Raw genomic sequence first — 14,080 nt, 5'->3', positions numbered from 1 at the left:
GACTAAGCCTTCCAGGGATAATGTGTTCATGGCTTGTGCTTAACAACTTTTCGTGGGTTTCTTCTTTGCCTTAGGTATGGCACTAGGTGCCCCAGAAGTGTGCAACCAGGTCACCTCATCCCAGTCTGTCCGGGGCCTTCTCCCTTGTACTGCCCAGCAGCAGCAGCAGCAGCAGCAGCAACTTCCTGCTCTCCCACCCACGCCTCAGCAACAGCCACCCTTGAATAATCACATGATCTCACAGGTGAGTCACCACTCAGTGTCAGAGTCCTCTCCACTCTGATTCAAGCAAACTTTAGATGTACCGTCATGTCTCTTGTGCTGTGGGTGGCAGGAAGGATCAGTTGTTGGAGACACGCCACTCTCTTGTTAGTTGTAGGGAAAGAAGAACCTTGGGCAAAGGTTTTGCCAAGTAACTCTTAGTAGAGTCAGCTTGAGGGTTTTTTGCTTTATATTTCTTCCTCTGCCTCCTGAACATTGTCAGTAGAATCTTTTATTTCATACCACATTTCTACTATACCTCATCTCCCTCTATGTCTGTGTGTAATTAACAAGGCATTTTTTTCCATTACATCTATATATGGAACTTGAAAAGATTATAACTTCCACCATCATCTGGCCAACTATGTGGACCCATAAACACATATTTATGTGTTGGGGTTTGGGGAAAAAAGAAATAACACTCAAGACCCCTGCCATCCATATGCCATGAAACACAAAGACTCCAAATGTCTTTGTTTTCCGTGACTCAAAAGGGCTGTATCCTTCTCCTTCTGTTGCTGGACTGGTAAATGTTGGTACCAACTAGAGTTTAAGTGAAGTTTTGCATCTGTGGAGACCAGGAAGGTCATCTAAGAATCAGGTCCTATTCTAAACCAGAACTTTAGTATTCTGTTTTATTTTTTTCTTTTAATTTTTAAAAAATGTATTGTTGTTACTATTATTTTGAGACAGGATCCTGCTTATGTTGCCTAGGCTGGTCTCAAACTCATGGGCTCAAGTGATCCTCCCTCCTCAGCCTCCTAAAGTGCTGAGATTACAGGCATGAGCCATCATGCCTGGCCAGTGTCATTAAGGTGACTATGTTTAAAAGTCACCTTAAGGCCGGGCGTGGTGGCTCGAGCCTGTAATCCCAGCACTTTGGGAGGCTGAGGCGGGTGAATCGCCTGAGGTCAGGAGTTCAAGACCAGCCTGACCAACATGGTGAAACCCGGTCCCTACTAAAAATACAAAAATTACCCAGGTATGGTGGCGGGCGCCTGTAATCCCAGCTACTAGGGAGGCTGAGGCAGGAGACTTGCTTGAACCCAAGAGGCAGAGGTTGTGGTGAGCTGAGATCGCGCCACTGCTCTCTAGCCTGGGCGACAGAGTAAGACCCTGTCTTAAAAAAACAAACAAAAAAAGTCACCTTAATAATCTGAGCAGAGCTGTGCTGAGATCTTCACTTACTCTCTTCTCACATAAATAGAGCTCTTTGTGAGGAGAGCCCCATACTCTATCCTGAAGTATTCTCTTGTAGCTGGAAAGCCTATATGTCTGCAGTCTTTTCTGCTGCGGTTTACATTGTCATTTCACCTCCCAGGCTCCCTCATCCCCCTGCTTATTAGTCCAGCTTGGCCTTAGATATATTTCTTCCCGAGGTGTAAGAAGCAAGTCCCAAACACTAATACCCCATGAACTAGAAACTAGAGTGCAAAGACCCCAGAATGGCCCAGTATTGCCCTATCTCAAATATTGTGAAATGAAGCTGAAATAAAGAACAGTGAAGATCTAGGAAATCCTACTTTGTGTCTAAATGTAATTTGCATGCAAGTCATCGCAGCCCTCTATCTTAGTCTAAGTCAGTTCTTTCTATGGTCGTAACTTTTTTGTTCTACCCCAGTAAGTCTCGTTCACTTCAGTTTACCTTGCTCCCTACTGAAGCATAGTGTGTATGTGTTCTTTTCTCTGTCTGTGTCTTAATTCAAACCTGTAAGTGGGTAAACTGTGCTTCTCCTTCTGCTGTCTGCTACTGTGTTTTTTTATGTGTATGACTTGCTTTTCCAAGGTCCTAATATTTTCTGGGTTTTTTTTTCCCCAAAAGGTGTATTTTAATAGTCTTGCTCCCTTTTCTCCCTCTTAGTCTCCCATCTGCCTCCACCTTCCACCTATCATCTCATACCTAGAAACAGACAGCAAGAGTGGGAGAGGAATAAAGAGACAAAAGAAGAACCATTTGGGACTGAAATTGATACAGAATGTCCAAGTGACTGGCCCTAAACCCCAATCTTCTACTCAGGTTCTATTCCTGCTACTGGATTGTGAGGGTCAATTGGTCGATCGTTGGCTTGGCTTATCTCCTGTGGGGAGTGTGGTGCCAGGTTAGGTGCTATAGCTTGGGGGTAAGGGAACACTACTTAGTGCAGAGATTCATGTTCTCTTCGAAATTCATTCTTGAGATTAATTGTGATCACTAACTCCAAATGAAAGAATCTTATCCAAGTTTTGATGCCCTGGAAGCATTTATGGAAGCTGCTAAAAATTATCCCATCTTCTCACTGTATGTATCTCCTTTTTTCTTCTTCTCCACTTTTTCACCCTTTTTATTTTTTTATTCCTCTTTCTACTGCCATTTTCTTTCTTTCTTTTGCTTTCTTTTTCCCTGATTGGCCTTCAGCACTGGGGGCTCCCTAGACCGAAGCTGCTGAGCCTGAGAATAATTATTGTTCAGTTTCTAATGGCACATAACTGTGCACGGATTAAAGAAGTGATCACGTGCACACACAAACACCACTGTGCTTATTCTAAAGCTTTTCCTGTAGAAGAAAAACTTTGAGACTGGGTGCAGTAGCTCACGCCTGTAATCCCAGCACTTTGGGAGGCTGAGGATGGCAGATTACTTGAAACCAGAAGTTCGAGACCAGCCTGGCCAACCTGGTGAAACACCGTCTCTACTAAAAATACAGAAATTAGCTGGGTGTGGTGGTGCACGTCTGTAATCCCAGCCTCTTGGGAGGCTGAAGCATGAGAATCGCTTGAACCTGGGAGGTAGAGGTTGCAGTCAACTGAGATTGCACCACTGTACTCCAGCCTGGGCAAAACAGCGAGACTCTGCCTAAAAAAAAAAAAAAACTTTGAGGGAGGGTTTTTAACTTTAACTCTGTCACACAAGGCACTTGCCCCAGGTCTGGGAACAGTACTGATAAAACCATGATCTTTCCCTTCCTGGCGGGCCTCCTCTGTCCAAGTAGGCCTTCAAATTGTGTGTCAGTGAAGCTTGTGAAACCAGGGGTGAGGCTGAAGACTAAAGGGCCAGGGGCTCCCTTTTGCCCAATTTACTTAAAATGAAGTAGACTTCTTGAAAAGGAGTTCTCTGGGCCTCCTCTTGTCATCAGGCATCCAAGAGCCAGTGATCGAGCCCAGAATTTGCCAGTAGGTGGCAGCCACATTCCTCAGGGCCAGTCTTTTTTTTTTTTCATTATTTATTTTTCCATAAATTATTGGGGTACAGGTGGTATTTGGTTACATGAGTAAGCTCTTTAGTGGTGATTTGTGAGATTTTGGTGCACCCATCTCCCGAGCAGTATATACTGTACCATATTTGTAGTCTCTTATCCCTTGCTCCCCTCCTACTCTTCCCCCCAAGTCCCCAAAGTCCATTTTATCATTCGTTTTTGTTTTTCTTTTGAGACGGAGTCTCACTGTGTCACCCAGGTTGGAGTGCAGTGACACAGTCTTGGCTGACTGCAACCTCCACCTCCCGGGTTCAAGTGATTCTCCTGCCTCAGCCTCCTGAGTAGCTGGGATTACAGGTGTGCACCACCACGCCCAGCTAATTTTTGTATTTTTAGTAGAAATGGGGGTTTCACCATGTAGGTTAGGCTGGTCTCGAACTCCTGACCTCATGATCTGCCCACCTCGGCCTCCCAAAGTGCTAGGATTACAGTCGTGAGCCACTGTGCCTGGCCCATTTTATCATTCTTATGCCTTTGCATCCTCATAGCTTAGCTCCCACATATCAGTGAGAACGTGTGATGTTTGGTTTTCCATTCCTGAGTTACTTCACTTAGAATAATAGTCTCCAATCTCATCCAGGTCGCTGCAAATGCTGTTAATTCATTCCTTTTTATGGCTGAATAGTATTCCATTGTGTGTATATACCACAGTTTCTTTATCCACTCATTGATTGATGGGCATTTGGGTTGGTTCCATGATTTTGCATTTGTGAATTGTGCAGCTGTAAACATGCATGTGCAAGTATCTTTGTTGTGTAATGACTTCTTTTCCTCTGGGTAGATATCTAGTTGTGGGATTCCTGGATCAAATGGTAGTTCTGCTTTTAATTCTTTTTTTTTTAGATAGAGTCTTGCTCTGTCGCCCAGAGCAGTGTGCATGTGGCGCAATGGAGTGCAGTGGCGCGATCTCAGCTCACTGCAAGCTCTGGGTTCACACCATTCTCGTGCCTCAGCCTCCCAAGTATCTGGGACTACAGGTGACCACCATCACACCCGGCTAATTTTTTGTATTTTTAGTAGAGATGGGGTTTCACCGTGTTAGCCAGGATGGTCTCGATCTCCTGACCTCATGATCCGCCCGCCTCGGCCTCCCAAAGTGCTGGGATTACAGGCGTGAGCCACTGCACCCGGCCCTACTTTAGTTCTTTAAGGAATCTCCACACTGTTTTCCATAGTGGCTGTACTAGTTTACATTCCCACCAGCAGTGTAGAAGTGTTCCCTGACATTGCATCCATGCCAACATCTACTGTTTTTTGATTTTTTGATTATGACCATTCTTGCAGGAGTAAGGTGGTATCACATTGTGGTTTTGATTTGAATTTCCCTGATCATTAGTGATGTTGAGCATTTTTTCATACATTTGTTGGCCATTTGTATGTCTTCTTTTGAGAATTGTCTATTCATGTCCTTAGCCCACTTTTTGATGGGATTGTTTTTTTCTTACTGATTTATTTGAGTTTGTCGTAGATTCTGGATGTTAGTCTTTTGTCAGATGTATAGATTGTGAAGATTTTCTCCCACTCTGTGGGTTGTCTGTTGTTTGCTCTGCTGTGTTTTGTTTGTTTGTTTGTTTTTCCATGCAAAAGCTCTTTAGTTTAATTAAGTCCCAGCTATTTATCTTTGTTTTTATTGCATTTGGTTTTGGGTTCTTGGTCATGAAATCCTTGCCTAAGCCAACATCTAGAAGGGTTTTTCCAATGTCATCTAGAATTTTTAGTTTCAGGTCTTAGATTTAAGTCCTTAATCCATCTTGAGTTGATTTTTGTATAAGGTGAGAGATGAGGAACCAGTTTCATACTCCTACATGTGGCTAGCCAATTATCTCAGCACCATTTGTTGAAAAGGGTGCCCTTTCCCCACTTTATGTTTTTGTTTGCTTTGTCAAAGATCAGTTGGCTGTAAGTATTTGGGTTTACTTCTGGGTTCTCTATTCTGTTCCATTGGTCTATGTGCCTATTTTTATACCAGTACCATGCTGTTTTGGTCACTATGGCCTTATAGTATAGTTTGAAATCAGATAGTGTGATGCCTCCAGATTTGTTCTTTTTGCTTAGTCTTGCTTTGGTTATGGGGGCTCTTTTTTTGTTCCATATGAATTTTAGAATTGTTTTTTTCTAATTCTGTGAAGAATGATGATAGTATTTTGATGGGGATTGCTTGAATTTGTAGATTGCTTTTGGCAGTATGGTCATTTTTACAATATCGATTCTACCCCATCTATGAGCATGAGATGTGTTTCCGTTTGTTTGTATCAGCTATGATTTCTTTCAGCAGTGTTTTGTGGTTTTCCATGTAGAGGTCTTTCAGCTCCTTGGTTCGGTATATTCCTTTTTTTTTTTTTTTTTTTTTTTTTTTGAGACGGAGTCTCGCTCTGTCGCCCAGGCTGGAGTGCAGTGGCCGGATCTCAGCTCACTGCAAGCTCCGCCTCCCGGGTTTACGCCATTCTCCTGCCTCAGCCTTCCGAGTAGCTGGGACTATAGGCGCCCGCCACCTCGCCCGGCTAGTTTTTTTGTATTTTTTAGTAGAGAGGGGGTTTCACTGTGTTAGCCAGGATGGTCTGGATCTCCTGACCTCGTGATCTGCCCGTCTCGGCCTCCCAAAGCGCTGAGATTACAGGCTTGAGCCACTGCGCCCGGCCTGGTTCGGTATATTCCTAAGTTTTTTTTTTGTTTTTGTTTTTGTTTTGAGACGGAGTCTCGCTCTGTCACCCAGGCTGGAGTGCAGTGGCACAATCTCGGCTCACTGCAAGTTCCGCCTCCTAGGTTGACGCCATTCTCCTGCCTTAGCTTCCCAAGTAGCTGGGAGTACAGGCGCCCGTCATCACGCCCAGCTAATTTTTTGTATTTTTAGTAGAGATGGGGTTTCACTGTGTTAGCCAGGATGGTCTCGATCTCCTGACCTCATGATCTGCCCGCCTCGGCCTCCCAAAGTGCTGGGATTACAGGCGTGAGCCACTGCACCCAGCCTTCCTAAGTTTTTTAAAAATAAATTTCCTCATGGTTTTTCAGAGCTTCCCTGGCTTTGGAGTTTGACACCCTTCAAGAAGAGAACTACAGCTGAGGATAGCTGTGGAGTAAATAAAAAAATAACACTGATATCCCTGCCCGTATCACTGCCCTTCCCCAGTTGGGGGAGGCCTAAGAGGAGTATCACTTCTTCTCACTTTACTCTTTAGTCAGAACCTACAAGTGTGGGGAAAACAAGACAGTTTTGTTTTGTTTTGTTTTGTTTTGTTTTGTTTTGTTTTGTTTGAGACTGAGTCTTGCTCTGTTGCCCAGGCTGGAGTGCAATGGCGCGAGCTTGGCTCACTGCAATGTCTGCCTCCCAGGTTCAAGTGATTCTCCTGCCTCAGCCTCCTGAGTAGCTGGGACTATGGGCACACACCACCACACCCAGCTAATTTTTGTATTTTTAGTAGAAATGGGGTTTCACCATGTTGGGCAGGCTGGTCTTGAACTCCTGACCTCAGGTGGTCCACCCACCTCAGCCTCCCAAAGTACTGGGATTACAGGTGTGAGCCACCGCAGGCAGCTGTTTTTTTTTTTTTTTTTTTTTTTGCCACTTTACTGTCCTTTTCCCCCCAGAATATATATGCCCTGATCCAAGATAGACCCTTCTCCAAAAGAATGAAGAGAATTGGGATAATAGAAAATGTGTCTGAAAGCCACCAGTATAAGCAGCTAATGCTGAGCATCTTGTCTATCACTTATATTTGGAATGCCATTATCTGACAGAAAATAGGTGTGCCAGTAGAGCTAAGAGTTTATTTTCAAGGCTACAGCAGCAACTCTCCCAGGTCACACAGTGGATTCTCCATAATTTTACCTAACCAAAATTACTTACATTTTATTTAATTCAGATATCAGGTCCTCTGCTGAGACCTCCAGAGTATTCTCCTCTTTGGGGAGTCTTCTAATTCCTGTACTCTGCCTCCTGAACTGTTAGTCCCTTCTGTGAAAGAAACTCTGGAGATGTGTGGCAGGAGAGGATATCGATACCGTGGCCCCACACATCTTAATGCTCTAAATGTGGAGCGAGGAGCCTGTGGAAGGTGCTGGGATAATTCTGCTTGACTTCTTCCTTCACCTCCTCCCCACTACTAGAGTGGAGTGGAAAGAACCTATGCCAGGCAGAACTAGATATCAATCTCAGCTCTGCCATATTAACTGTGTAAGCCTAGATGAGTGATTTAATTTATCTGAGCCTTTTAAAATTGCAAATACAAGTTATATCTCCCTATAGGATTCTTGTGTGAGGCTGTAATGAGACAATGTATATAATAAAATAATATATACAAATGTTATTTTCTCCCCTTACTTGCCTCTCTCCTTGTCTCATCTCTCCTACCACCAGGGACTATGACTAGAGAACTGATGAGGTGATCAAAATGCCTGGAGGGGAAGAAGGGAAGGAAAAAATAATAACTACCCACTAGTTGATTTAGAACATTCTGTGTTCCTAGTAAACAAATCCTCCTGCTTGAGGCTAGTGAAGGGGGACTGAAGGGACAAAAACTAAAGCTAAGCTATTTATATTTTATTCCTAAATCTTTCCTGTTTGCTTGCGGGGTGGAGGTGGATTTTTCATATTGCTGTCACAGCCTGGAGGAGCAATCATGGAGTGGAAGGAAGTAGCCAGAAGCAGGCATGATCTTGGGTGTTTTTTCCTTCTCTGCCCTTGGGACGGAGATGATCCTTGTGAATGAATATTTCCTCTAGGAGACCTGTGGTGTGAAATCAGGAGCAGCTGAGCCAGACCTTGGATGACCCTTCCTGCAGAAGCAGTGCAGCAGTGCAGACAGGAATCCCTTCTCAAGTGGGCAGTCAAGGAGGGTTATGATCATGCTCCCCAGGATTGTGTGTTCAGAAAAACTGCTTTGGGAAAAGCTGGATTTGGAATCAGACAGTAGACCCTGACCCTGAGAGTCCTCAGATTGCTCACAACAGCTGCACAGTTCTGAATGGCTAATGGGGAAGGGAGTACAGCAGGTCTACCCTGATAAGAGAGATTGTCTGTTTGTCAAAGAGATGTTAAATCTTCAAGCTGTTCCGGGCTTGGTCACCTACCTGCTCAACAGTCGTGCTACTCATGTGAAATTTCTTCTATGATTATTAACCTTATTGTTCCTTCCCTTTCCCTCCCCATCTCTGCCCACACCCCCTGCCCCACTCCCTCTCTTTTCTCTTCCCTTTTCCACATGCCTCTCTGCTGGTCCACAGCCAGTCCCGGCTCTGCAGCCCTCTCCGCAGCCTGTTCAGTTCTCTCCAAGCTCCTGTCCCCAAGTCCTTCTGCCAGTCTCTCCGCCCCAGCAGTACAACATGGTATAAACTTCATTCCCTCTTTTTGTCTCGTATGTGTGTGGCCTGTATCTGTGGGTATGTCTGGGTCAGTCTGTGATGGCTTTGTAAGCATGTTGTGCTTTTGGAGGGTATATTGAAAGCTCTTTCTTCTTGAGGGGCCAGCACAGGCTGAACTATACTCCATGCTAATGGCCTCATCACAGCACATCAAAAGATGCTTAAATGTAAGACAGAGGAACACTGTGTTCCCCTGAGTTTCAGGACAGAGAATGAAATTGGATGTTGGTATAACCTAGGCTCTTCATCTCTACCATGTACATCCTAAATCTAATTTGCTCCCTGGGCATGTCTGAGGAACCCAGTTTCTTCTACACAGAATGGTTCTCTATAATTTCCTTTAAAAATAAAAACACAGGCCGGGCGTGATGGCTCACGCCTGTAATTCCAGCACTTTGGGAGGCCAAGGCGGGCGGATCACCTGAGGTCAGGAGTTCGAAACAAGCCTGCCCAACATAGTGAAACCCCATGTCTACCAAAAAATACAAAAATTAGCTGGGTGTGGTGGCACACACCTGTAGTCCTAGCTACTCGAGATCCTCAGGCAGGAGAATCGCTTGAACCTGGGAGGCTGAGGTTGCAATGAGCCAAGATTGCACCACTGCACTCCAGCCTGGGCAACAGAACAAGACTGTCTCAAAAAAAAAAAAATGCAATTGCAGACTTCTCTGGTATCACTGGCAAAAACTTAAAACTGTTCCCCTATTTTACTATGTCAGTTTATATTTTTAAAATCCTCATCCACTGCATAGCACATGCTGTTTAAATCATTTGTACTCTACAAATCCTTTGAAGATCTGATTTGCCTCATTGTTGATAACTTCCGTCATAGTTGTAGGAGCCCTGAATTGTTTTACTCTGTCTTAACATCTGCTTTTTCACTAGAATCCCCTCCCTCCTCCTACCTCTTATTTCCATTTTGATAGTCCTGGAATATGGAGTTCAAAATAATCTGCAATCCAGTTCACTTGTCATCTTTTCCTGCCCAATAAGTGGCAAAAGAGCTAACTTGAAGATCAGATCCCTGAAAATGGAATGAAACTACAGAAAAGCATTGTCTTTTGGTTTCTGCTGGTTTTGCGTGTGTGTGTGTGTGTGAATTACTGTCCAGAGAGCAGAAGGGAAGACAAAGCTAACAAACTCTAACCTATCACCATACAAGTGAGAGATGGAACACCATCACCCTTGCTGCTTAGGAAAGAGAGCTGAGAGAGAAGGCAATTACAGCCTGGCCAGTCAGTCTTATCCTCCAGCTTAGTCACTCACTCTGCCCTCCTTTTGGAGGTGAGAATTGGAAGTAGTTTCTGAAGGGCAGGAGAATTCTAGGCTGGTGTCAGAGAACAAAGGTGGAAATGACCTCCAGAGGGAGTAAGGAGATAAGCAGCAGGAGTGGGTGTCCCTAGTCTTGCTGCTGCATAGGCAGAGCTGTGAAGGCACGTGAACCTAGCTACCCATGATCCACTCAAGCTATTATCTGGGTCCTTTATTATAAAAACAGGATTTGTGGCCATGTAGGGGCCTTTTTATGGTCGGGGGCATGAGAAAGACAGGAAATGGGAAGACTCTTTAATCTTTTTCGTTAACCCACTAGTTTGCCCTGTTTTTTCTGTATACAGTAATTGTGTCATTGCTCCCATTTGCCGGGGACTAACCCTAACAACAATCATAGGCCAGGCGCCGTGGCTCACACCTGTAATCCCAGCACTTTGGCAGTCCGAGGTGGGCTGATCACTTGAGTTCAGGAGTTCAAGACCAGCCTGGCCAACATGGTGAAATCCCATCTCTACTAAAAATACAAGAATTAGGCTGGCGCGGTGGCTCACGCCTGTAATCCAAACACTTTGGGAGGCTGAGATGGGTGGATCACCTGAGGTGGGTGGATCACCTGAGGTCAGGTTTGAGACCAGCCTGGCCAACATAGTGAAACCCCATCTCTACTAAAAATACAAAAAATTAGCTGGGCATGGTGGCACATGCCTGTAATACCAGCTACTTGGGAGGCTGAGGCAGGAGAATTGCTTGAACCCGGGAGGCGGAGGTTGCAGTGAGCCAAGACTGCACCATTGCACTACAGGCTGGGCAACAAGAACCAAAACTCCACCTCAAAAAACAAACAAAGAAACAAACAAAAAACAAGAGTTAGCCGGGTTTGGTGGCAGGAGCCTGTAACCCCAGCTACTCAAGAGGCTGAGGCACGAGAATTGCTTGAACCTGGGAGGCAGAGATTGCAGTGAGCTGGGATTGAGCCATTGCATTCCAGCCTGGGCAACAAAATGAGACCGTGTCTCAAAAAAAAAAAAAAAAAAAGCACACAATTATTAGTCAGGGTCACCGTTGTTACCTCATATGTGATAGAGAGACTGGCTGTGGAGTTGGGCTTCAACAGCTATTCATTTCATAGCACAGCACAGAGGTAGGACTATCCCACATTGTTTTAAAGAAGGTTGTAAAAAGCATTGCTATTTCTCTCTGTCTATGTTGAAGCCAAAGACATGAGGTTTGATACAGCCCCGATCCTTGCGTCTTATACTCTCTCAACAGGCAGATGACCTCAGCAACCCCTTTGGACAAATGAGCCTTAGTCGTCAAGGTTCTACTGAAGCAGCTGACCCATCTGCAGCTCTATTCCAGACCCCACTTATCTCCCAGCACCCTCAGCAGACTAGCTTCATCATGGCTTCCACGGGTCAGCCCCTCCCCACTTCCAACTATTCCACCTCTAGCCATGCACCACCTACTCAGCAAGTTCTGCCACCCCAGGGGTACATGCAGCCCCCTCAACAGGTGAGCAGCTCCAGTTCCCAGCTTAAATCACTTAATTCATTTTGTCTAGTATTATACTTGCTTTATTCCTCTAGTTAGACAGACCAGAGGGAATACTTCTCCCTACCTTGCACTTGAGAGTTGTTCTAGCCAGAAAGTCTTCTTTCTATATAACATAAATCCTTGTTTTACTGCAACTGCAGATCCAAAATATCTCCGTTTACATACTTCTGGCCATCAATCTTGAGGCATTTATAGTAGTATGCTGATGTTGCGGCTGAATTTTAGGGACTTCTCACACATCTGTCTCCTCTCACCATAGATCCAGGTTTCTTACTATCCCCCTGGACAATATCCTAACTCCAACCAGCAATATCGACCTCTCTCTCACCCGGTGGCCTATAGCCCCCAACGTGGTCAACAGCTGCCTCAGCCATCCCAGCAGCCTGGTAAGAGAAACCACTGGTTTAAGAAGGCAGTGAATAAGGGAAGGGCACACCAGGAAAGAAAGAAGTACCTTCTCCATTAAAATGAAGGTGGGTCTAGGGGCAGGAATGATTAGGGTCCTACGAACAGACCTAGGCTCTCCAGAAAAAGAAAAGATAAAATAGAATGGAGAAGGGAAATTACAGATAGACCGTGACTTCCTAAACATTCATAGTAATGTATTTTCTACTTTGCCCATCTCTAGGTTTACAGCCCATGATGCCTAACCAGCAGCAGGCGGCTTACCAAGGCATGATTGGGGTCCAGCAGCCACAGAACCAGGGCCTGCTCAGCAGCCAGAGGAGCAGCATGGGGGGCCAGATGCAAGGCCTGGTGGTTCAGTACACTCCACTGCCTTCTTACCAAGTGGGTGCATTCTGCATTGGGAAGGATCACCCTAGTCCTTGGCATGAGGAAAAGGAGAGCCTCCCAGGGTCATCCATACTAAAAACTCCAATACTAAAATATTGTCTACTTTCCCTTAGAATGTTTAGGTTTTTTTCCTATGACAGCCCATGGAGTTTGAGAAGAATATTTAAATTGTTTGGTCTTTATACAGCCATGGAATGAGTATATGTCCAGGAAAGTAGTGGCTAAAGGAAATCAGGCTCCTTTCTTTATGTCACATGCCCAAGGGTGGTATTTGGAGAAGGCAGAAATAGAGACAGCTCTGGAAACATTTTCTTTAGGCAGATGGGGAGAACAGGAGGAGGCTCTAAGATAGGGAAGGAAGTTGTAATGCCCTGATCTAGTGACGACTAGGCTGTTTGTGGATGAGCTCAATGTGAATGTGAGTAGTCATTCTCTTCTCTTTCTCACCCAGGTTCCAGTGGGTAGTGACTCGCAAAATGTGGTCCAGCCGCCTTTCCAGCAACCCATGCTGGTTCCTGCGAGCCAGTCTGTGCAAGGAGGCCTCCCAGCAGCAGGGGTACCAGTGTACTATAGCATGATCCCACCTGCTCAGCAGAATGGTACGAGGTGAGGACTCCCAGAGAGCCAGGACATCTCCCATAGACCTTCAGCAATGGTTGCATCATGGTTTTGTTTCCACTGGCCTAAGAAAGGCAGGGGTAAAGATCCCAGTAGTTCCCTAAAGCAGGTAGAATATGAGGGAGTTCATTCTCCTTTTCACTTATTGATTTGACATTTGCATAAGAGGTTATCAGCAGAAAAAAATTCCTGCCTCAGAGACTTATAATTTATGATTTCCTCCATTTTTATTTTTCAAAAGAATGGGACTCAGAACTAGAGAATAGAGACTGCTCATCATTAAGAGAAGAAATTTTTTGGACTGTGATGTGTAACTTTTTCCATGTACTTCTGTTTATCAATGAAACTGATAGGGGCCGGACACGGTGGCTCATGCCTGTAATCCCAGCACTTTGGGAGGCCAAGGCGGGCGGATCACGAGGTCAGGAGATTGAGGCCATCCTGGCTAACACAGTGAAACCCCCTCTCTACTAAAAATACAAAAAAGTTAGCCGGGCTTAGTGGCCGGCGCCTGTAGTCCCAGCTACTCGGGAGGCTCAGGCAGGAGAATGGCGAGAACCCGGGAGGCGGAGCTTGCAGTGAGCCGAGATCGCGCCACTGCACTCCAGCCTGGGCGGCAGAGCAAGACTCCGTCTCAAAAAAAAAAAAAAAAAAGAAAGAAACTGATGCTGTGTCTATTTCTGTATCTATATATACCTGAATATAGGTCATCGTGAATAGAATTTTTAGTAGTAGAAGGCACCTTAGAAATTATCTAGTCGACTCCCCTTGTTTCATTTTTCTCTCATTTTTAAATGAAATTCCAGCTACGGCTGTTAAAAAATTTACCTAAATTCGCCGGGCGCGGTGGCTCCCGCCTGTAATCCCAGCTCTCAGGGAGGCAGAGGCGGGAGGATAGCTTGAGCCCAGGAGTTCGAGACCTGCCTGGGTAATATAGCGAGACCCTGTTCTCCACAAAAAGGAAAAAAAAAAAAAAAAAAAAAAAAAAA

General features: G+C 45.1%; 1 protein-coding gene across 6 annotated transcripts in view; it reads left to right on the top strand.

The window, feature by feature from the left end:
* Positions 1-14,080, top strand: part of R3HDM2 (R3H domain containing 2) — a 137,974-nt gene that overhangs the window by 108,679 nt on the left and 15,215 nt on the right. For all 6 annotated transcript variants that reach the window (XM_026454643.2, XM_026454646.2, XM_023210709.2 and 3 more), the window contains 5 exons: positions 75-244; positions 11,394-11,636; positions 11,938-12,064; positions 12,307-12,467; positions 12,925-13,079. In XM_026454643.2, the coding sequence (XP_026310428.1) occupies positions 75-244; positions 11,394-11,636; positions 11,938-12,064; positions 12,307-12,467; positions 12,925-13,079 (856 nt within the window). The remainder of the gene's footprint in view (positions 1-74; positions 245-11,393; positions 11,637-11,937; positions 12,065-12,306; positions 12,468-12,924; positions 13,080-14,080) is intronic.

Source organism: Piliocolobus tephrosceles, chromosome 10, assembly GCF_002776525.5.
Source record: "Piliocolobus tephrosceles isolate RC106 chromosome 10, ASM277652v3, whole genome shotgun sequence".
NCBI classification, from domain to species: domain Eukaryota; kingdom Metazoa; phylum Chordata; class Mammalia; order Primates; family Cercopithecidae; genus Piliocolobus; species Piliocolobus tephrosceles.
The sequence above is the reverse complement of the archived record's forward strand: the minus strand, read 5'-3'. Positions and strand labels throughout refer to the sequence as shown.